Consider the following 25,427-nt stretch of genomic DNA (forward strand, 5'->3'; position numbering starts at 1 on the left):
TAACTCATATTCCTTTCCCAGTCCTTGTTTATTTGCCATTGTATCCATCATTGTATAAACAACAAATCATTTCCCAGACAGCTAAAGCTGCTGGTCAGTGGTTTAAAACAAAACACACAAAAAAAGATCAAGTCAAAAACAAAAAAAGATAAACCAACAAACAAAATAAGTGGGAGATCCTCTCTCTCCCAACTGCAGCCAACTCACTTCCTGGATTTGAACTGTACCAACTCTGAAATGCCAGTCTCTCAGAGTCTCTGCATTTATTTATTTATTTGTTTGTTTTTTCATTTGGTCCCTTTCAAAATTGTAGCCTATCTTTCTCCCACATAACAGTATGATGTCCTGAGAGAATTAAAACCCTAATGCAAATGAAGGCCTAACTGAAAAGCTTACAGTAGCTGGTATTACCAGGTGGTGTCCCAGCCAAGTACTAACCAGGCCCGACTCTGCTTAGCTTCCAAGATGAGACGAGATCAGATGTTCTCGGAGTGGTATGGCTGTAAGGGTGTGCACAAAAAGTTGCTTAGTGTAAGCAAGCTGTTAAAATTTTGATTATTTTTTTATTATTTATTATTTATTTGATTGTTTTCTTTCTTTGTTTTTTATTCATGTGAGGCCTGTTGCACGAAGCGAGTTGAACAAATTCGGAGTTGCAGAGTTGTAAGTTGTAGGTTTTAAGTTGTAAGTTTTAAGTTGACAAAACGAAACAACCCGGGTTAATTAAGGTTAATAGGTTTCATGACGCTGGTTATCAACTTTCTCAGTCAACCCAGGCTTTAACCCTGAATCAATGATTACTCATTGTGCACATGAAATCCAGACTTTTGCAGCAAACAGCCAATAATGTTCAACATGGAAAAAGCAGGTGTGCATACTTTTCAGTTGAAGAGCAAGAAATTATTATGCGGAAATATGAGGAATATAAACTTACACTAACCACAAAAAACTACACTGTTGCAGCTGCCAAAGCTCAGGAAAAATGCTGGTGGAATATTCCTGATTGTGTAAATGTGTAAGTTTACTTTTATCGGCTCACAATGAGAATAAACGTATAACCCCATCATATTTCATGTAATTTCATTTTATATAAATGTAAATTGTCTTAATTAAATATTAATGAAATAAATATAAATTTGTGAAAATATATTAGGACAGGAATAATGAATTGGTCCTGACAAAAATTTAGTATTTAACTAATTCTTTCTAATATTTTGATGCAACCCAAACTCCAAACGATCCTGGCAGCAGATTAAAATGAAATACAAAAACATCATTCAAAGTGGTGAGTAATTGCAATGTCCTCTTTATTGTCCTTGTGTGCATATTATAATAAAATGTATTTGCTGTAGCAAAGAGAAGAAAGTGTTAATTTAAGAAAACAATAGGAGGGCCACCTCTTCAGGAATACACAGTGGCAGCAGACTTGGGCCTGTCCAACCGGGGGAGACCCATCATGGATGGTGTTAAAGGCAGTGCGTCTTCAGATCCAGGTGCTGGTGCCTCCAAACGGGGTATGTGTACAGGATATATGTACATGAATTTGACTGAGATCTGCTTAAAAATAATTCTAAGATTCACTTATGACTTACTGAAGGTATTTTTCAGTTACCTTTTGGAGCCAGCACACACATGTAGAGTCTCATACAGAGGTTAGTATCCAGCATACAACATACCATATTAGAACTTGCTATTGCCAGTATATCAATTGCATGGCCTTATTTGGTTAGTAGGGTGAAGCTTGTGAGGAGGACATACTACCAGTGTGCTCAGAGAGAGCAGCAGATGTAAATGTGCTTTAAGTTATAATACATTTCAATGAGAAAAAACATCAAGTTAGTGCCTTTTCACTCATGTCTATTCTATTATTCAGAACTGCATTCTACACCTGAACCCTCTTCATCCCACAGATTCACAGGACAAAGAAAAAGGGTAATACATGCTTCCACATACAGAAGTTACAACTGTGTACAATAAAATTCTAACCAGTCTGTTATTTCTTCAGATGGAAACAGACTCTGTCAAAGCAATTTATAAGAGGAATCTAGAGCTGGACTGCAAGCTCAAAGAGCAGGATTATGAGATTAAAGTATGGCAAAAAAAAAAGAAACTGAAATTACAAATTGAGGAGTTGAAATACCGAAAGATGGTATGTCAAGCTATGGTTATGAATTAATGCAGTGTTTTAGTATGAAGGATAATGCATCAACATCTTTTTTTTTTAAAGCAACATGAAAAGCAATAAAACACTGGGACTCCCAAATATGTCAATAAAAAAGCAAAAGGGGTGTGTAGGGCTTAAAAAAAAAAGTATGCGTAAAACTCCTTCATTCATTGGTCAGAAATATGACAAGCAAAAAATGTAAACAGTTAAGTGATAAAAATCACCCGAGCACAGAGAAAACAGAGCTACTCTCAATATATTAGTGGATCACTGGATTAAAAAAAAAACATGTAAATGTGCAGTTTAAAACATTTTGTGTAGCACTTCCACTGTTTATTTATTTATTTTTTTATATTTTTTTTTTTTTTTTTTGCCAGTCCAGACCTTCTAAACACATCACACTTTCTGGTGCGCACTGTCCTTTGGCTCAGTTTGTGCCTTTTAGGTCAGTTTAGCAGCTCACATCTACAGAAAAATGTTGTTGGCAATGTAAAATATGACGTTTGGTCCACTTCATGTATTCAGGATCAAATCACATTGTCACTGCAACTGAACCACACTAGAGTTTGTAACCAGGCTGGGATGAGTGGCGATTGTTATGTTTTTAGCTGCACAAATGAACTATTTAGAAAATGCTCCAGAGTTTGCTTCAAATGGACTGAACAATGTATATGTGAATCTAAGACTGTGCTAAATTAGTCTCTCACCTTCAGTTTCTTTCAAGAACATTTAAACCACATACCTTTATATATATGTATATATGGTTACAAGTCATAAATGGCGTGAATGCAGGAGTGTTGAGGCACTATTGCATATATTATTATCATATGATTAACTAAAGTCAAATTTTCTTTTTAATTTAAAACAAAGTTTTTGAGTACTTCTGTATACAAATGATTATGGAATATTATTTCTCATCTGAGTTTGTGATGTTACTAAATAAGCTCCACCAGTTTGAACCTGTCACAAATGATATACATTGTATTAGTCGATTATCTGGTATCAAAGAACCTCATGCTCAGCTAGCCAGCTATTTAATTTAGATGATGCTAATGATGAATAAAATCATAGCTGTTATGTTGTATTTTGTCTGCAGTTTATCAAATCGCTGAAAATATGATCAAACAAATCAAGATTTAAATGTTGCCCTGTGAAAAATGCAAGCTAGTTTGTGAATGGCAGGATGAATATGGATTGTCAGGACTTGAGGAGTTGATGATGGTCAGCAGGGGTCTTGCAGGGGACACTTTAGCAGGAGGTCAGGTCACAGGGTCAAGTACCAGGAAACATCCAAACAATATCAAAGGACCTAGGAATGGGTGATTTTCAAAAACAATGATGTGGGAAATAAGACCCTGAGAGCTTTGAGAACTAAGGAATAGAATATTTATTAGTCATTGCCACATAGGAATTTTTCTCTTTGCATATCCCAATGCCTTCTCACACACAAAAAAGTTCAAGGTCAGAGCACAGGTCAGCCTCCTGAGTGACCCAGGGGCAACTATGAACTAAGAACTAGAAAACAATGAACTCAGAAATAAGGAATTTGGAAATGTAGGTAGGTAAATAGGGCCTTTATTAGCCACTGCTGCCTAGAATTTTTGTTGGCATGTCCCAATGTCACTTCACACACACACACACAAAAGGAAGAATGTCCTGCTGCAAATTAGTCAGAAGGCCAGCTAGCAGCAAGCAGATGTTAGTCTGTTCATATGCTACATTTTATTCAACTCAGAAAGTGGGAATATCAAACCTCCTACTAAGAATATTCTAACGGAACACCAGTCAATACCAGTCATAAATTCATCAACCCCGAATTCACCACAAGACAATGTGGTGATGTCATGCTAACATGGTGGCATGCAGGAAGAGTTACATCACTAATGGGAAACGTTGGCCTTAAGGCAATTTTAAGTTACTAAAATATGGTGGAGTATAATACATGTAATAATAATGTAATAATGGAGTAAAATACATGAGTGGGGTGATACAAAATTGCACTAAGGAAAGTGATTCTAGTTCAAGATGTTCCAGTGTTCACCTGGTGAAGTTTCATTCCTAAACCACAGCAGCAACTTTAAGCAACATCACTGAAAAAATCTGAATATGGTTTGAGGCACATATTTACAGAAATGTTATTGGGTGTGATATGTTTTGGTTGTGATATGAAATTACAGTACCATACTTTCAGCTACAGTAGCTTCATACCTCCCGTGCCTAAAAAAAAGAAGAATCAAAACATGTTTTTACTGACTGACATTTAAGGTAAAAGAGAAATGTGTAAATTTATTTTTCCACTGTTTTTCTATTATTAAAGTTGATAGTAATCTTCTACTGCATGTCCAAATTTGTTCCTCTCTCTCTCTTTTTCTCTCTCTTTCTCTCTCTCTCTCTCTCTCTCTCTCTCTCTATTCTTTCGCACTCTATTATCCCTTCAATAACCCCCTTCAGTCAATCCCCACTGATCCCCCCCTTTCCCAACCTGCACTATGTTCTGTTTGGTTAGGTCAAACACATTTTTTCAGGGACCAACACTAGGCGCATTTGCTGTTCTCTCACTCATTACCACATTACCTCTCTGTCGGACTCTCTCTCTGTCTACATCACCATCCCTCAACCTTCCTCCTGACAAGCATCTAAGACTTTTCTTTTCTCTGTACTACTTTGTGGATCCAGGGTAACACCCAGTCAAAGCAACATTTTGTATGTGTGGGAACACAGATGAGACAGCATGGACCTGGTGACCTGGCTTGTGGCTGTTTTGCTCTCACTGTGGCAGTGCATAGAAGGCGTGGGAGCTGGTAAGCTCAAAATTCCAATATGCAGTATTATATTGGTAATGCTGTTGGTTATGACTGTATTTATTCAAGTATATTGTAACATTCCTAATTAATTAATGTGAACATGTGGTTTCTGTTGGATCCATTTGATAATTCAAATTAGGTGCAGAATTATATAAAAAAATATATTGTTATGATACTTGTATAACAATAAATTGTATAACATACAATCCATTTTCATGGGAACTTGGTAAGAGGATCATGCTAAGACTTCAGTAAGCCTTTGGTTTATAAAAACAATTGAGAAATGCCATTTTCTCAGATTTTAAAAAGGGGGCAATCCTGTTCAAGGGACACAACCATATGTATGCATATTAGAGCCCTAGATAGGATACAGCTCTACAGGAGCCCCCACATAATTAATATTTATCAAATAAACAGAAAAATCTATGAACTCCAAGTAAAAGTGCAAGTAAATCCTTAAATAAATACATAATAAATAAATAAATGCACATTTAAAAATAATAAACAAGCCTTTATTTTCCCTATTTAAATGCAATTTTTTCCTTTTTTTTATCTTTGGCACTAACAGGATTCAACTTTAATAAAACTTTAATAAAGTTGTTGTCAACAATTTTGCAGTATTGTATCATACTACCACCTAATTCAATTCATTATTGAAATTTATCATGGTAAGATTATTATGCTGTGTGATCTGATGACACATTTTTTTCCCTTTTTTTTTATCTTTAGCCAAGGAATGGACATATGCAGGTAAGAAAAAATTTTACTGCTTTATTTTTTTCATCCATAATTCTGTAAAAAGCAGACTCAAGCAGGAAGTTAGGATCCATTCACAAAAGGTTTATTAACAACACTGAGACATATCCAAAATTGTAGGCAAGTCCAGGTCATCTACAAAAAGGGCACTGGCCACCTCAGTCTAACACACGGATCCAAAATCAAGGTCAAGTCACAGGCAGAGGTAGGCACACAGTAAATCAGTATAGGAGGGGCAATTTCAAATGAAGAAACAGGAAAACAAGGCAAGGGTTATACATGGTAATACCTCCACTGTGCTTGACTGATGAGCTTGTATGTTTTGGGTCATGAGCAAATCTTTCTTTCTCCTTTCTATGGCCTTTCCATGACTTCGGTTAATCTACCAAAATTCCAATCTGGCCTTCTGAATCTTACTGCTGATGGCTGGTTTGCATCTTGTGGTATGGCCTCTATATTTCTGCTGTAGAAGTCTTCTTCGAGTGGTGGATTGTAAAACCTTCGCTCCTGCCCTGTGGAGGTTGTTGGTGATGTCACTGACTGTTGTTTTTGGGTTTTTCTTCACAGCTCTCACAATATTTCTGTCATCAGCTGCTGTTGTTTTCCTAGGCCAACCTGTTTGATGTCTGGTTGTTAGTACACCAGTGGTTTCTTTCTTTTTCAGGGCATTCTAAATTGTTGTACTGGCATTAGGCATAGCCATTCTTGTGTGATGTATGTGCTGAGCAGCGTTTTGTAATTACGTTGATTTGTACCGAGAGCTGAGATAAGATACTCATTTTAATTTTAACCACTGCACTTGCAAGGTAGAGATTTCGAGTTGTGTTCCTAATTTGTTTTCACAGAATCAGCCCCAGGATATCTCAGTAACAATTTATATGTTTGAGAGATGTGTTTGTTTATAACTGGCCCAAGATTTACCAAAGGCTTATTGAAGCCTTCTTCAGCCGACTGGATGTACTGACTTAGCTGCAAGTATCTAAAAAAAAGTGTCACTTAGTTCCTCGAAAATGGTCATTACTAATTAAATGTATAGGTGTCTTATCTCATCTATACCATTATTTCTATAAGCTGGATATTTCAGTCTACAAATTTATAAGCAGTAAATTTTTATTTTGTGTAACAGGCGTTATTGTGGTAATGAATTTCCTTGTTTGATAGAACAGTGGATTTCTTGCCATATCTTCAGGGATTGCTAAAGAAGTGGATTTTTGGGGACAGATTTGATGTTCTGTCATTAAAACAGTATGGCGTATATATAAAGAAAAAAAACACCAAAAAGGTGCTGTTATAGGAAAATAATTAATGACAAATGGTGTGGACTTGATTCATTTCCTATGACAGCATGTCCTGAGGTGTTTTATCCATGTAAATAAACAAATACACATTTTTCTTTAATAAACAGCACATCACAATTTTTATCTGTTTATGGTTGTGTTTAATTTCATTGAACATCCTTAAAACAAGTTCCTGTTATCACTTGGACATAGAAGGATAGGATAGGAAGATAGAAGTCTAGTAGTAGATCAAATAGTGAAGGAGAGAAAGTGGGTGGAGAGAGGGAAAAGAGAAAGGGAGAGAAAGAGAGATGGAGTGGAACAATGACAGAGACAATGTGTGCTAGAAACAGACTGACAGAGTGAGAGACAAAAAGTCAGTAAGAAAGAAAAGCAGAAAAAAATGATGTAGACAGTATAGAAATAGAGAATATGGTGGATGCATGGTGGAGTCATGACAAAGGAGACTGTTCTGCTTGGTACATGATTTCTTTTTTAGTGGTTCCCATACATCTACATGCGTGACACACACACCTCAAAGTGCATGTTGTAGACTGTAATCCAGTTTACATTAAACCTGATGTTTGCATTAAACTGGAGTTAATGATACAACACTACATCCTGACTGAAAATGCATAAGCATTCTCACAAGCTAACTCGTACCATTAGTTATGAATTAATAAAGGAGCATTTTGGCATAAAATCAGCATTTCTTTTACTACAATATTAAAACATGAAAACAGACAAAAAAAGGATCAAACAATTATTAATAAATGACTAAATTTCAATCATATTTTATAAAGACACAATACATATGAAATGGCTGTCTGTAATTGTAAAGTGTGGTGAGAGACAGGATGTAAACTGTTAAACTTGTGTGTGCTTTATTAGGAAAAATACCAGAATCATAATCCAAATCCATTGAGGTTAGACAGGACAGGCCTCGCCACAAACATCGGACTGGACAATAGAGGCCCAAAGGGCTAAAGAGGCCACTGAGTGGGCAAGCAGGTCTGTGGAGATCCTGTGAGCTCCCACTGCATTCGATCATGCTCCCTCTACAGGGCACTCATAGGCTGTTGTGTGTTTATTAAGGGGCTCTTTGACCGGGAACAGTTAATTAGTGATGGTCTAAAGCAGTGTGGGGACAAAACCTTACCTGCGAAAGCTGATTGTAAAGGTACATTTGTCTGATTTATAAACATTTTTTCCTTGAGTTATAAACATTGTCTATACATAATTTAGACCTGAAATGTGTGTATTCATTGAACAATGAAACTAAAGCAAATGCTAGCTGAGACTTAATAGTTAGGACTATGTATTTTATACCTACAGAAATGTTAATACTAGGCCTGTGTTGGTATGTTCATACCCAGGTGTGTGTGTGTGTGTGTGCGCGTGTGATTTTTTAGTGTATCTTTCTTCTATGCTCTTGCTTCGTCTGTATTTGGGACAGCCTGAGTGGCACAGTATAGGGACATGTTGTCCCACTGTTGTCATGGCAATCATCAGGGCAACTGCTGAGCCATTTTACAAAAAGTGTTCTTTCCTTCCTTTCTTTCTTTGTGTGCGTGTGTGTGTCTGTGTGTGTGTGCGTGCACACACAAAAGCATTGGGTATGCATGCATAGGAATGGTTGTATGTGTTTGTATATTCAGGCATGATTTCTCCCTGTGTGTGTTTGTGCAATACTTTCTGCTAATCCTTTTGTGTGAAAAATCATGCCTGAATATACAAACACACATAACCATGCGCGCACACACACACACACACCTTAGTATGACTATTCTATACTATATAAATTTATACACACAGGTACAATGAGAGACACAAACACATTTACAAACACACAAAAACCTACCTACATAGACACTCCAGTCAACCCACACGAACAAGCTGAAATTAGACAAAAAGTGTAAATCTTATTTCAAAACTGTACTGTTTTTTTATAGCAAGGATGCTAAACAGGTCATTCTTTTCTCAACTTTTTAAATGTAAAAAATGGTAAATGTCACGTTTGTTACAATATTATACACCTTATCTGCACCTCTCGTATCTTCCATTGACTACTTCATCCACTCCGATGTTGAATAATGCTTTTGTGCTAAAATGAACAGCACAATCTCTGTGTCTCTGTGTGTGTATTTTGGCAACCATGCATCACCTCATTAACTGTGCATGACTAAACTCTGAGCTAATATTTCAGAATGACCTTATTTGACACACATAGGATTTGTTATCTTTGTGAAGTATTTTCATTGACTTGTATATTACTGTAGATAAACAATGCTACACCAACTAAGCTTAACATATTTTTCCAAGAGAAAAACATCTTTTTTTTTTTTTTTTTTGAGGTCAAGCCTCCAGGTCCTTCAGGTTCTCTGGTTTCCTCCCGCCTCCAAAAGTGTCAGTGGGTGGATTGGTGATTTTAAATTGCCTCTACAGGTGAATGAGTGTACATGATCCCCTGTGATAGACTGGCCTCCCATCCTGGGTATATTCCCGTCTTGTGCAACAGCGTTCCCAGGATAGGCTCCAGATCCACTTATGCATGTTGATTACTGAAATAGATAGATGGATGGATGGATGATGATGATGATGATGATGATGATCATTAATGCTTCCATTTTTATTATATTTAGTAACACAATTTACATGTACACACAATTTACTCTGTTTTTCCTCAGAAGATGCAGGTCAGTCTGAATGGCCAGTTTTGTTCCCTGAGTGTGGTGGGTCCTCTCAGTCCCCCATCAACGTGAACACTTCCAAAACTTGGTACGAGCCATCCCTTCCTGAGTTACGGCTTCTGGGATATGAGCAGTATGGCCATGAACCTTTCACACTCTCCAACAATGGCCATACAGGTAAAACAGCTCTCATACATACAACTCTCATACAAACTTTTCTTGCTGGTAACAATTGTGCTTGGAAACACAGTGACTTTCCTAGACTTTCCACAGGGTGCCTTCCTAGTCCTCTAGTTTGCATACATTTACTGTCAAGGGCATAATCTCTCACACACAAACCTCTCAGCATTTCCCATGGATCAAAATGACCATGCACTGCCTAGTTACAGTCTCCTATATACATCACAGTGTATTTTCCTTATAGGGACATTAACATAACATTTTTGATCTGCATGAGGTTGGTGTGTATCCTCATGAAGAGATTTATAGATACAAACTCATATATACATGTTTACATATATTTGAAAGAACACATGATGAAATTAAAATTATATATATAATTATATATTATTTGTCCACACACACATACACAAAACACACACACACACACACAAACTGGTGTCCTTATCAAGAGGTGTTATTAAAGTAAAATAGAAATAAACAAGCAATTCAATTAACAAAATTAGTAGGAAATGAACTGAATGAATGAATATTTTTATTATTATTATTATTATTATTATTATTATTATTAAAACGTAACCCCCTTCTAGATTTTGACTAGTAAGCTGTTCCACGCCTTTGGTGCACAGTGGCAGAAAGCTGTTTCATCAGCATTACTGTATTGCATTCTTGAAACTTGCAACAAGCTCCACTTGATTATCTTACCTGTACCTGATAGGCACAGCGCATTCAGATATGTATAAGGGTGCTAAACTACTAAGAGCTTTAAAACCCAGTAAGCAAATCTTTTTTTTAATGATTCTAAAAGAAAGACAGACAGCCAGCCTGTCTGTTTGTTTCTGTTCATAGTTTTGGTGTGCTATACATGGTCAATATTTATTGAATCCATCTGTCTGTCTGTCTCTCTGTGTGTCTGTCTCTCTATTTTCCCTCAAAAATATTTCACTAAAAAACATACATTTCTCCTAATACAAAATTTTAATTGTATCTTAATGGTTAACACTTTGAGTTAAAATTAAGTGTTAGCCATTAACAAATCTTAAAGTTAACTCTTTACTATTGACTCTTTATTAACCTTATTAACGCTTTATTAAACTCTTATTTATCTTAATGTTCCTCACTGTTATAAGTAATTATTGCACTTCTTTGTGTGTTTCAGTCAAAATCACACTTTATTCCTGAAGTAAAGATTGTTGGAATTGAGTTTGGAAAAAAATTATAATTATGGAATGAGGACAGGTTTTGGTAGGAAGTCTAAATAATGTGATTATTATGAGAATATTTCTTTTTGTACACATGAACATTCTCGTTACTGTCTTTTAGAGTCTCTTGCTCTCTCTTTATTTTGTCAGTGGAGATCCCATTGCCAAGTTGGATGGGCTTGGCTGGTTTGCCATGGCAATTTAGTGCTGTTCAGCTCCACCTGCACTGGGGAAATGGAGTGAGTGTGGCTACAGGAAGCGAGCATAGCATTGATGAACAGAGTGCTTCCGCAGAGGTGTGTGTGTATGTGTGTGTTAAATGGGAAAAATATTTAAATAATTACCTGTCTGGTACCAGTTAAAAGTAATTATTAAAATCAAACAGTAAGAAAGAAAATAAAATCTAAACAATTAATTCAATTAACTGAATTAACTTGATAAATGTTTCTAGCTGCCTTTAAAAACTATTAAAGTAAAGCACCTCCTGGATATAAAGTGTTACCACATCTTGTGTGTTAAAGTAAATTCTGTCTAGTTTGAGTCATTTATTTTCTCCTTTTTTAGATTATATTTTCTCATTAGATACAGAGAATAGAACAGCTACCTAAGTGGGGGAGAATATTTGATTTAAAAGCACATGGGTTAAAAAATATGGTAAAACACCAGCCCAGCCAGGGTAGCCCTTCAGAAACTCCACCAGCTATGCCACTCTCTCACTCTCGTTACGGCAGGCCCTGAAACAAAAGAAACAGTATACTGGTGGTAATAAGATATAAGAGAATCATTACCTGCTGGTTCAGCCCACCAACTCTCTGTCCACAGCTGACACTTGACCAACCCCCGCTGCCACATACCCCCACTGCCCAACTCGGGCCAGGGAGCCTGTTGACCACCTGGCGGTCTGGCTGGTGACATCCAAAAAATTAAACCTGAAAACCTACGATGGTAGCCAGCCAGCCCCAGGAACTGCCTCACCCCCTTTTTGGTCTTGGGTCTCGGGCAGGCCGCAATCGCTGCTGTCTTATCAATTTGGGGATGCACCTGTTCATTGCCCAAATGGAAGCTCAGATAAGGTACTTCCACCTGTCCAATTGCACACTTCTTTGGATTTGCTGTGAGCCCCGCCTGTCTCAAGGATCTCAGGACAGCTCTCAGATGTTGTAAATGCCGCAGCCAATCATTACTGTAAATGACTGTCATCTAAATTATCAGCAGCATATGCATTGTGCAGGCATTCTGTCCATGAGACATTGAAATGTTCCTGGAGCTCCAAACAAACCAAACGGAAGGGTGACAAATTGGTGTAACCCAAATAGAGTGGAAAAGGCTGTTTTTTCTCAAGATATGGGAGTCAAGGAATCTGCGAATACCCCTTGGTTAAGTCCAGTGTCAAATAAAAGTGATCCATGCCTATTGCTCAGGGCATGGCATTGGGTATGTGTCAAATTATGTGTCAATGTGGTATTCTATGAGGTCCATGTGACCGGGTAGAGGAGAAAACACATTGAAAAAGATTCCTCTTGCAATCTGCAAACCAGTGCTGTCTGGGACTGTGATAGGTGGTCTTCACAGAGGACTGGGGTGAATTGGGCCATGCTTTTTAGACTTACCTTCTCACCCAGCTCCTCCATCTCAGGAACCAACATCACCAGAGCTACAGGAACCACCTCTCTCCACCGTTTCAGGAGATTGAGGTGGTATATTTTATGTGCATCACCTCTATCCATTTGCCTGATCTCATAATTGACTTCTCTGACTCACCATGTGACCTCAATGGGTCCTTGCCATTTGCCACACGAGTAATTTAGAGCTCAACATGGGTAGTAAAATAAGTACGTTATCTCCCGGTGCAAATTCCCATAGCCATAGAACGTACTGAATTTTGTCTTTGCTGTTAGAAGGTCCCTCCTCCCAATTTTCCCTGATGACGTCTAAGACACCACGAGGCTTGTGCCCATACAATCATTTGAATGGGGAAAACCCCATGGAGGCTTGTGGGACCTCTCACACTGCAAACAACAGAGGTTCGAGCTACTTGTCCCCTTGTTCCAAGCATCATTGTGACCAAATATATGAATCATATTTTTAAGTGTTTGATTAAACTGTTTGGCCAGCTCATCTGTCTGCAGATGGTAAACTTTGGTGTGAATCAATTTAATCCCTAATAATTTGTACAGTTCACGAAAAGCATATGACATAAAGGACATGCCCTGGTCAATCAGGATCTCTTTCAGCATCCCAGCTTGGGAGATAATACGGAAGAGTGCCTACACAACACTGCGTGCTTCTGGGTATTGCATTGCGTAGTCCACTAAAACTAACACAAAGAAATGCCCTCATGCAGTCCTTTCTAATGCCCCGACAAACGAAGGGGACCTCGATTATTGGAAGCAGGTGCCATGGTGCTTTTGGGGTGGCAAGGGGGATTCACCGTCTGACATTCGCAACATGCGGCACACCACCTGCAAACATCATCACAAATGCCCAGCCAATAGAAACGGGACGGTTTAGTGTTTTGCCCTATCCCAAATGCCAGCCATGGGATTATGTTGACCTGCATGGAATAGGAGTTCTTCTGTGCCAACAACTGCATCACTTCTTCGTTGGTTTGAGTGTCGTGCATCACTCGATATAACCTATTTTTAATAACTGAAAAGTATGAGTGGGATAGCGCAACATTGGGCTAGATGTGTTGACCATCAATTACTGTCAGTTTTGTCGAAGTTGTGCCTCAGGGTCTCATGCGACTGCTCCATAGGGAAATCCCCAAGGGGAATCTCCACAATGGGTGGAGGGGCTGAACCATCCCCACCCTCCTTGTGCCCCTGACGTGGAGTTGATGTTGACAGCCTGTCACCACCTCCCCAGCCAACAATGTGTGCCTTGCTCCAGCTGGACCCTTCCACAAACATTTCTCTTACTAATGCCTGAAGCCCTGGCCAATATTTCTAACTAACTGACTAACTGCTGCCTGCACTTTATGTATTTGCCCCCGGAATTTAATGATGACTAGCACCAGAGGATACTCATGAACATCCTCATGCACCCACCTCACCTTCACCAATTGTGCATTTCCCCCAGCTGTACGGCTTTGTCTGGGGATGCGGGCCGGTGGCACTGAACCCACTCCACCATTCCTGTCAGGAGTCGAATGATGAATTGGTCCAGTACCACCTGCTCAATGATCTGTTCTGTGTCCTGCTCCTCAGCCATCAACCACCAGCAACAGGAGTCCTTCAGCTGCTGCGCATAGGCAAATCTTGTCTTTGACTGTCTTTCCATCTGTGACCAACAGACACATATTCTGAACACTTTTTCCCATATCTTGTCTTTTACTTGCTTTCCATCTATGAGTTGTGTGATACCTACATCCAAGTGCGACACACTGTGACACCATTTGTAGGCAAATCTTAGCTTTTAAAATTTAAAAGTCAGCCTCACCCGTTGGATGGGTGGGAGAAAATGTAATGTAGGTTTTAGCAGAGATTGGCTCTTCTCATTTTACATAGTAAGTTTTCCTTACTTGTTAGCTAGATTAGCTGTCCCAATAAGCAATTCAGACCACGCATGTATTAGCTGATTGACTAAAAGGGGAAAATTGTATGAATTTTTTTTATACCAAGCTATTGCTTTGTTATGCAATTTCTCTCTCCCTCTTTAGCCCTTACTCTCTTCCTTTACAGCTCCATGTAGTCCACTATAATTCCGAGTTGTATTCTAATATTTCTGAAGCTAAAACCCAAGAAAATGGCCTGGCTGTTCTCGCAGTGCTTATAGAGGTGTGTAGCCTTACGAACATAAGCATTTATTCATCTTTATTCATCTGTATTCTACCTTATTTTACTTAAGTTAAAAAATTAAACATTATTATTATTATTATTATCATTATTATTATTATTAAATATTTACTACTTTATATAAACATACTGATTAGTTAAAATATTGGTTGTATTATCATAATTCAGCATGACTAGCCTGCCAGCTACTACTAATGCAGTACTGGAATAATGTTCTCCACTTAATTAACTATCTTGCAGCTACTATCCTGGGCTAAGTAAGTAAACAATATATGATGACTATAGTTTTGTGATTGGGTTAACAAATATTTTTCCTGTTTCTCTGCTAGGCAGGTGACGAGACCAATCAGGCATATGCTAACATCTTGAACTACCTGGGCCGCATCAGGTATGCAGGTGAGTAAATGTGTGTATGCTTGTGGGTAAGTTTATATATAACATTGTATGATGACTGTATTATTGACTTGCAGACCTAACTGACACACTACTTTATTAGCTAGATAATCTATGTCTTCTTGGAAACAATATTTGTCTTCCTTTTGAGGTTTTTAAATTTTACTTCTTGTTCTACAAAACTGACACATACTGTGGGAAGAATCTTCTTCTATAAATTGCCAAAGGAAAAAGATTTACCAATGCTAATTTTTCAATGCAAACTCTCCCAATTTGGTCATTTGCCAGGAAAGCGCCACATGATTAATGCACAGATTAATCATTGATGGTAGGTGATGTTTTCTGGTTGTGAAGCATCCCATAAGCAGCTTCTGCCCCTCATTGTTGAGTTCTGTGGGATTTTTTTCAAGGTGGGAGGGTGCCACTTAAGGCTCACAGGGTGGACCAGGGGTAACATTCCATGTGCAACGGCTCTAATGAAGCCTGTGGATCTATAAGGACATTGGAGAGAATTATTTATTCATGTCAAACACACATAATCATAATCAAAATCATAAGCTTACATCGGCAAGTCATCAGCACATCTGCACTCAGCACTGGGGCAGCATACCTCGGAGTATAACGTTTCATCTGGTGAAGCTATGGTGCATCATGCTCTGGTCCACTAGCATGGTCACCGTGGCAGCTCTGAGATAGCTGGAAGCCAAGGTTTGTGGGTGAGCAGTTTCTGAGTCTGTACACAGAGAATTTGCTGGAGTGAGAGTGAATAGAGGGACATGCATATTTCAGCTCTGTGAATACTGCTAACACAAGCTAAGTACAGTCCTGCTAGCCAGCCGGAGGTGTGGATGGCAGCAGGAGGGTAATGGATAGACACACACTCCAGCCCTGTTAGTGTTGATAGCTCCAGTGGTAGTAAGGAAAAAAGAAGGAAAAAAAGGGGGGAAAAAATTGTGCATGCTCCTCTCCGATGAATTGGAGCAAAATTATGGCACCGAGTGAATGGCTCAGTGGTGATGCGGTCACCTGTGCAGAGCTGGCATGTGCACAAGGTGAAAGATATTTATAGCAAATACTGCATCACTGTCACTTGAAGGTCTCAGGGGAAATAAAAATGTCTTGGTTGATCATCTCCAAAAGGAAAATTGTGTCTGTTATTTTTTTTAATTACTGGACATGTTAGCATTTTCTGGGACACTAACACACTGAAAAGATGTGTTGGATCAGGTATGTCCAGTCAAAAACACAAAATGAAAAAAAAAAAGAAATAAATGCACAGGATTGGGACTCAATACCCAAAGTCACCACTGATGATCTGTTGACAAGTGTTTGTTCTTGGTATGGTCCTCAGGTCAGAGGGTGCTCATTCCAGCATTTGACGTGGGGACCCTGCTCCCCAGAGACCTGAGCTGTTATTTCCGCTACACTGGCTCACTCACCACACCTCCATGCCACCAGAGTGTGCTGTGGACTATTTTCGGTGAGAAGGTCAAGATCTCTCACTCCCAGGTACTGATAATATCTCTTGCTACTACCACTCCTGAGGATCTCCCATCTCATCTTCTCCTTACCTCTTCCACCTGTCTTCTCCCTGCTTAATTTTATCCTCTACTTTATTTATTCTTTCTTTCATGTTTTCTCTTCTCTTCATGTCTCTCTCTGTCTTTGCAGTTGCTGAAGTTGGAGACAGTGCTGTACTCCAGTAGACCTGGCTCTCCCAACCCCAAGCCACTACAGGACAACTATCGCACCACACAACCACTCAACAACAGAACAGTGCTCTCCTCCTTTATCCCTGGTGAGAGAGGGGGAGACAGAGAGGAAGATGTAATGGCTAGACCCAGAGCTCACTGTGCTCATGTAATAGAGGAAAAAAGAGACAGTGAAAGTGTGTTGGAAAAAGCAAATGTGCACACAATTTTTGTAAACAAAATATTAACAACGCAAAACATGCTTACTTATTAAAAGAAAATAGCTTGATCACATAAGTATCTTTCTTCTACTTACATACACATTTATGTAATTATTGTGGTAATTTGCCCAAAGCAAACATAGTGGATGACAGGCATAAGACGGTGCTCTGTGTAAACTGAATAAGATAAGACTTAACAAAATGCAACAACATGTAAAAATAACCTTGCTTGTGTATGCAAGTTTGATATGAGTTATATGTATGGCAGGTGAGAGTTAATTTGTGTTGTTGCTATATTAAATATGACTAGGGAATAATTCTGTGTATGCACACAGAAGTGATCTTTTATTCTGGAAATGTGTCTTAAAGTAAATGTTTTAATAATACCTGGGCTGCTCTGGCTTGTGGCCAAAGAAAAAGTACTTCTGTAGCCTGTGACAGAGGCCTTTAAATAAATTATAACTAATTAGGGTTCATACATTCAAAATATTATTCTAATTAGAGGTGGAACAGAATGATAACAGTGTACTGTTTTATGTAATGATTTTCATTTTAAAAAACGTTACACATCTTATAGGATATTTCATACAACACGCAACACATAAACGATTAAATTTCACATGTGATGTCATCATTTATACTGATCATTTTAACATAATCTTAGCAGCGCAATTATATTAAATTTTTATCACTATGTATTGTTATAGCAATACACATCCATAATTCTAATGTTATTCCTTTTTACGCTCTCTAGTTTCTGCAAATATCTACACAGCTGGTAAGAAAGAAGAGTCACTAAATCACTACATTTACATATGTCTGATCATACAAAGTTTTTTTCTATTTCAGTTCATATTAATTAGAGAGCTCTTCTTCTGGGTTTGAGCCATCTGTAACCATAATATGTGTGTGTATGTGTGTGTGTGTGTGACAGGTGAAATCTCAGCCATTGTAGTGGGCTGTCTGTGTGGCTGTGTAGGCTTGGCCGTGATTGTTCACTTCATCTTAAAGAAAATTCGGTAAGAAACTCTTCTATGGCTTTTTAGTGGCCCCTTCCTCACTCTCTGTCTCTCACACTCAAAAAAAAAAAACCCTTTCAACACTCTTAGTACTGTGGGACTCATGAAATATTAGGATCGGGCAACATAAAGGGCTCTAGGAATACAGGCCAGAGAAACATAGGACCCTGGCAACATAGAAACCTGGAAATATAGGACAATGTAAACACAGGACCCTGGGAACATAGGGTTGACCCCATTCAGCAGATGTCACTCAGTGCTATATTGGTGTGGCATAATGCTAATAACATAACACAATGCAGTGATCATATGATGATTATCTAATCATATATGTTCAAGACATAAAAAAATGAAGTAGTCATTTGATTAGCCAATCATGTATGTTCTATGTGAATGTTGTCATGTTTGATTACCTGATTGCTTTTTATTAATCACATACGTAGAGTTTAATTTTTTGGTCATGTGATTGTCTCTCGGTCCCTTGGCAGCTCGATGTCAAGCTGGGACGTCCTGTCCAGCGTTCAACTGCCTCCCCAGCACAGGTCACATTTATACAACATTTAACCTTTGACCTTTTCTTTTCATCACCTCTGACACTCCATACATTTTTCTCCATTTACAACTTTCTAGACTTGCCACCTGCATTAGTTCTTATAAAATTAGATACTGATGGATAATTTTTTCTCTTTGATTAATTTCTTCACCTGGTCCTTTCCACTCACCCAGACCATTAACTTAAACAATTATAACAACAATAACAACAGTTATGTTAAAATGTCTAATAAAATGTCCCTAGACGTAAACTGAGTTTCAAATGCACCCTCATACACATATATTATTATTCACAATATATAGCATATCGCAACAACAATAAATAGCAAATGATACCTAACATACTTGGAAACTTTACTTTTAACACATTTGCAACTGGAAAAAATGACAGTTATTCTTCCAAACTTAGAAAATCAAACACAACAGAGGTTCTGGATTTTGAAGTGACCAATACAACATTCACTAGGTTTTGTTCAGCTCTTGAATTCCTCACTATATAATCCAGTGCATTTATAACAATGGTTCAGGAAAGCCATTACTAAAACACTTTTTGTTTACTCTGAATTATGAAGAGACAATGGAGGGTTTAACAACTGATGACCAATGTACACTTCACAAAGATTTTGTTAATTAGGTAAGCTGAGTCAGCTGTATAATCTTTATCGGTTTGCAGTGTCTCAAATGTTAGTGTTTGAAAGAGGAGTTCTTATTAGAATTCACTGTAACTTAAGTCATCAAGAAAACTGAAAAGAGATGAATATATGACCTCTAGCTATATGTACAGTGGATATAAAAGGGCTACACACCCCTGTTCAAATTACAGGTTTTTGTCATGTGAAAAAATGAAACTAAGATAAATCATGGCAGATTTCTTTCCACATATAATGTGATATAGCAACCAAAAAAATTCATGTGAAAAACAAATAGAAGGTTACAAATGGAAGGTTACAAACCTGGTTGCACAAGTGTGCACACCCCTTAATTAATACTTTGTTAAAACACCTTCTTGTAATACAGCACTCAGTCTTTTTGGATAAGAGTCTACCATGTTAGCACGTCTTGATTTGGCAATTTTATTCCACTCCTTGCAAAAAATGCCCCAGATCTATCAGATAATGAGGGGATTTCCTGTGCACAGCCCTCCTCAAGTCATTGCACAGGCTTTTGATAGGATTTAGAGTTGGGCTCTGACTGGCTGATTCCAAAACTTTGAGCTGCTTCTTCTGAATCCATTCTTCTGTTGACATGGATTTGTGCTTTGGTTCGTTGGCATGCTGGAATTTTTCATCTTCAGCCGTTTAACAGAGGCCTGCAGGCTTTGTGTCAAAATAGATTGGTATTTGGAGCTATCCATGGTTCCCTATATCTTGACTAGATCCTCAATCCCAGCTGAAGAGAAGCAGCCTGACAGCATGATGCTGCCACCATCATGCTTCATCATGGGTATGGTGTCCATTGGGTGATAAGGTGTCTTGTTGCACCACATATAGTATATTTTTGACATATGCTCAAGACATTCTACCTTGGTCTCATCAAACCATAAGACATTTTGCCACATGGTTTGGGGTGATTTATGTGGGCTTGTATTTTTTCTTCAATCTAGCCACACTAAACAATAGCCCAGATATGTGAAGAATAAGAGTGATTGCTGTTCCATGCAGGGAATGGTCAGTACTTGCCAGATATTCATACACCTTCTTTAATGTTGCTGTAGGTCTCTTGGCAGCCTCCCTGATAAGTTTTCATCTTGTCCTTTCATCAGTTTTGGGGGAATGTGTTGTTCTTGGTAATATCACTGTGGTGCCCCATTTTCTCCACTTGGTACATCTAAGGTTTTTGAAATTCTTTTGTATCCCTCTCCGGACTGATCCCTTTCGGCAGTGAGATCCTTTACATGCTTTGTAAGCTCTTTGTGGACCATGGCTTCAACAGTCAGATGAAACCAAGAAGATGTCAAGAAAATCCTACAGAAACAGCTGATCTTTATTTAGTGTTAATCAGAATCATATCATTAATTACAGGTATATGATAATTACTTTTGAACATGAGTTTGAATTTGACTGTTTAATTCTGTTCCATGTACCATTGTGTAAGCTTTTTTCCTTTTTGTGGTTTTTATAAGGAGTAGCAGAGATCGAGTCAGGACCGAGCCATTATTGGGGCCCTATACATACACCATGATTTGAATTTATAACTGCTCCAACCAGAAAAAAAGCAAGTATTCTTTAAGCAGAGAGAGACAGAGTGAGGGAAAGTCAAACCGTATGGACAGTAACTTAAGCACAGAGGTGTGAAAATGTGCACACATCCCTGTTTAAATGGCAAGTTTTTGTGATTTGTAATTTTGTAAAAAATTAAACCAAGATAAATCATGCCAGCCTATTCCCACCTTCAATGTGAAATTACAATGTATGAAAATTAAGTGAAAAACAATCAGAAACATTTTAGGAAAGAAAAGTTACAAGAACCTTGTTGCATAAGTGTGCACACCCGTTTAGAGTTGGGGGTGTGGCTGTGTTCAGAATGAACCAATCACATTAAATCTCATATTCAAAAGTAATTATCATACAACTGTCAATGAAATTATTCTGATTAAACTTAAATAAAGACCTGCTGTTTCTGTAGGATTTTCTTCACAACTTCTTGGTTTAATCTGACTACTGAAGCCATGGTCTCCAAAGAGCTTACAAAGCATGTACAGGGTCTCACTGTTGAAAGGAACTGATAAGGAGAGGAGTATAAAAGAATTTCCAAAACATTAGATGTACCATGGAACACCATGAAGGCCATCATCAACAGGTGGTCAAAATAGAGCACCACAGTGACATTATCAAGAACAGAACATCCCTCCAAAATTTACAAAAGGACAAGATAAAAACTTACCAGGGAGGCTGCCAAGAGACCTACAGCAACATTAAAGGAGGTGCAGGAATATCTGACACGTACTGATTACTCTCTGCATGTGACAGCAATCTCTCATATTCGTCACATGTGTGGGCTATGGGGTAGGGTGGCTAGACGGAAGCCCTTTCTCACAAAAAACATCCAATCACCCCAAACCATGTGGCAAAATGTCTTATTGTCTGAGCATAATGCTTTAGGGCTGCTTTTCTTCAGCCAGAATGAAGGGAATCATGAATAGCTACAAATACCAGCCAATTTTAGTGCAAAACATTCAGGTTTCTGCTAGTAAGCTGAAGATGAAAAGCAATTTCACCTTTCAGTATGATACTTACCCAAAGCATACATCCAGTTCAACAAAGGAATGGCTTAACCAAAAGAAGATCAATGTTTTTGAATGGCCTAGCCAGAGCCCTGACCCGAATCCAACTAAAATATGTGGGGAGACCTGAAGCGGGCTGTGCACAGGAGATGCCCGCACAGTTTCAAGGATCTAGAATGTTTTTGCAAGAAAGAATAGGAAAATATCGCTAAGTCAAGATGTGCCACACTGATAGTCTTACACAAAAAGACTGAGTGGTGTAATAAAATCAAAAGGTGCTTCAACAAAGTATTAGTTTAGAGGTGGGCACACTTATGCAACTAGGTTATTGTAGGTTTTTTAGTTTTCTTTTTTCCCTAAATAGTTTGATTGTTTTTCACTTTATTTGTATACTTTGCAATTGCACATTAAATGTGGGAAAAGATCTGACATGATTTATCTTATTGTCATTAATTTACTTCACAAAAACCTGCCATTTTAACAGGAATGTGTAGACTTTTTATATCCATTGTATTTTTAGAGCAACATCATTAACCTTGTAGATCATTTCTGATATAATAGCAACTACTCAGTCATCATATTAATTGCATCTGATTAAAATTTCTCAATTGGTATCAATTACTAATAATTATTTAAAAATTCATTACCCGTTCATTACAAATATGAGTGTAAATATAAGTACTGAGTGTTGTAAAAGGTGCTTTTTGTTATACAAGTAGTTTTGGAGCTACTGTTCTAATGGCATGTTCTAATTATTATGAAAAAAATTCAACTAATGAAAGCATGACACACATTTCATAGCTCCTATGCAGCAAGACCCTACTGAAATCAGGTGGTTGGCAAATGACAAACTTTTTCACACTTTCCTTGTTTGCCACACTTTAGTGACGATCCCTAACGATTCAGCAAGGCAGTTGTTCAGAGGGAGAAAATGTTTAACTTTGAATCAGGAGTTCACTACAGAAGTCTGAGAGACAGTGTAAGGATTCATATGCTTGAGGTATATTAATGCGCAAAGCAGGGTCAAAACAGTCAAGGTAGTTACCAAAAACACTTCAAATCCAAAACGTAATCCAAAACGTAGTCAAGAGACAATGCAAGAGTTTAAAAGCCAGAAATCAGAAAACACATTAAAAAAATTAAACAATTAAAAAAAACAGCTAGGCGAAGGTGAAACAAGGCAAGGCAAGGCAATGGTCTTACATAGAAAAACTATCCAGATAAATCTGTAAGCCAAGGCCCATGTGAGCAGGATCAATGAAGAAGCATTTCAAAATTCCAAAGAGGGCACCCTCTGGGGAAATGTCCTGGCTGGATATTGCAGCATGCCTAATCATGCATTTTGACATCATGATGAAAATAAGTTGTGATCTTGAGAAAGCAATTTTTATCATAAGACCATGAGAAAAAGATGTTACATGCAAAGAAACAAGGAAACAATTTTTGTTGTCTTGAGATCACAAGAAAAAAGCTCTTTTTTCTGGAATTCTGTATTTTTGACCATCATATTTCCTGTTATCTGACATTATGACAATTAGCTAGCTAATATCAAACGCCCACGTGACTGCAATGCACCTGCGTTCCCTCCCCTTGTCAAAACTTAAATAGTGAAGTGACGTGTAGCCATAGTGTATGGTGACCCATACTTGGAATTTGTGCTCATTTAACCCATCCAAGTGCACACACACAGTAGTGAACACACACCCGGAGCAGTGGGCAGCCTTTTTTGCTCCGCCGCCCGGGGAGCAGTTGGGGGTACGGTGCCTTGCTCAGGGGTCTCACCTCAGTCGTGGTATTGAGGGTGGGAGAGAGCGCTGGTCATTCACTCCCCCCACCTACAATCCCTGCCGGACCCGAGACTCGAACCCACAACCTTCAGGTTCACCTTCGGGTTACAAGTCAGAGACTCTAACCATTAGGCCACAACTGCCCCTAAACCAATAAATCAATAAACCAATAAACCAATATACACAAGCCAAATATGACTGAAGTACAACTAAGTAAATCAAACATAATTATTTATTCATACGTTTTGATCAATTTGGGGGCCCCGTTTCACCCAGAGTCTCACGCTACAGTCCAGGCTAATAAGCATGACTTATTGTCAAACTTTGCATGTGAAAAGAAAAGACAACACAAACATTATTTTTACAAACTCTCAGTCGAGACCAAGACTATATTTAGTGAGACCAATGCCCAAGACCAAGACAAGTCCAAGTTAATACAAAAAATGTCTCAAGGCCAGATTCGAGTCCTCCAGTCCAAGTTAGAATTCTTCACTAGACATGCCAAATTCTAACATCTCCAAGTATTAAATAATTGCTAATATTACACCATTACACACAGCTGGCAGTTCAACTTACATTGGCTAAAAAATGCAAACTGCATGCGAGAACATGCGAAACTCCATACAGACAGTATCCTGAGCTCCCGCTGTGCCACCATGCCACAGATTTAGAAAGGCAATAATATATGAATATGATACATACAGTATAAAACTGATATGTATAATTTATGCCAAACAGCTTCCAGAGATGTTACAACACCTTCGAGCATTCCAGTAAAATTTACAAACTAACAGTTAGCATAGGGTTAGCATTGTTTAAATGTGTTAGGATCAGGACCTAACATTTAGGACCTAAAAAATACTGTAGTGACAAGCAAAGTATTTTAATAGTATGCTTTTGGTTTATTTTCTACTTTATAGAACTAAGGACACAGCAAGGGACGTGGCATTAAGGACGACATCTGACCCTGGGAAAAATGAAGAGGCCACCCCACAAACTTTCCCAGTCTGCCCCATTTAACCATTGAGTCAGACTCGAAATAGACCTCCATTTTTGGTCTATATAAAATTTACTGCCTTTAGAATATATATATATATATATATATATATATATATATATATATATATATATAAACTTTGATTCTGAAATGAAAACATTTTTTGTCAGATCACTGTGCTGCCTGAGTTTGACCCGTCTTTCTTTTTCAAGAGTCTATCAACACAACCGTCTCTCTTTCACCTCTTTATCCTCTTACTGTATATGTGTGTATATGTGTGTGTCGCTATGTTTCTAAGTCTTGGTATCAAGAATGGGAATATCTGATAGGACAATATGATAAGACATGGCAGTAATAAAATAATGATACCAGTCTTTTTTTTATTGAATGTTTTGTTTTTACACTGGCTACTGTATGTAGGCTTTGCTGATAAATCTTTGTTTCATTAAACTCCTTATACAACAATACAGATAATATACAAAATTTTACAGTGAACTACAGAATTACTGGCACCTTTCATACACACACACACACACACGCATGCACACACACACACACATATATATATATATATATATATATATATATATATATATATATATACATATATTTCATATATATACATATATATATTTCATACACACACACACACACACAAAACAAAACTAACACAT

At 38.0% G+C, this 25,427-nt stretch overlaps 1 protein-coding gene across 1 annotated transcript; it reads left to right on the forward strand.

Moving 5' to 3' along the window:
* Positions 1-4,699: 4,699 nt before the first annotated feature.
* On the forward strand, positions 4,700-24,825 carry ca14 (carbonic anhydrase XIV). The gene is made up of 12 exons (XM_034307251.2): positions 4,700-4,965; positions 5,698-5,718; positions 9,689-9,868; positions 11,224-11,369; positions 14,757-14,852; positions 15,200-15,266; positions 16,615-16,772; positions 16,935-17,061; positions 17,930-17,953; positions 18,110-18,194; positions 18,683-18,736; positions 24,677-24,825. The coding sequence occupies exons 1-12, from the start codon at positions 4,896-4,898 to the stop codon at positions 24,774-24,776; spliced, it is 1,128 nt and encodes a 375-aa protein (XP_034163142.2). The 5' UTR covers positions 4,700-4,895; the 3' UTR covers positions 24,777-24,825.
* Positions 24,826-25,427: the final 602 nt, after the last annotated feature.

This window comes from Pangasianodon hypophthalmus, chromosome 1 (assembly GCF_027358585.1).
Source record: "Pangasianodon hypophthalmus isolate fPanHyp1 chromosome 1, fPanHyp1.pri, whole genome shotgun sequence".
NCBI classification, from domain to species: domain Eukaryota; kingdom Metazoa; phylum Chordata; class Actinopteri; order Siluriformes; family Pangasiidae; genus Pangasianodon; species Pangasianodon hypophthalmus.

Bases quoted from the DNA above. Each gene is read 5' to 3' on its own strand.
- ca14 (XM_034307251.2), top strand. From the start codon at position 4,896: ATGGACCTGGTGACCTGGCTTGTGGCTGTTTTGCTCTCACTGTGGCAG. The intron at 5,719-9,688 runs GTAAGAAAAAAT...GTTTTTCCTCAG, and splicing joins CAAGGAATGGACATATGCAG to AAGATGCAGGTCAGTCTGAA. The intron at 18,195-18,682 runs GTAAGAAACTCT...GTCCCTTGGCAG, and splicing joins TTCATCTTAAAGAAAATTCG to CTCGATGTCAAGCTGGGACG.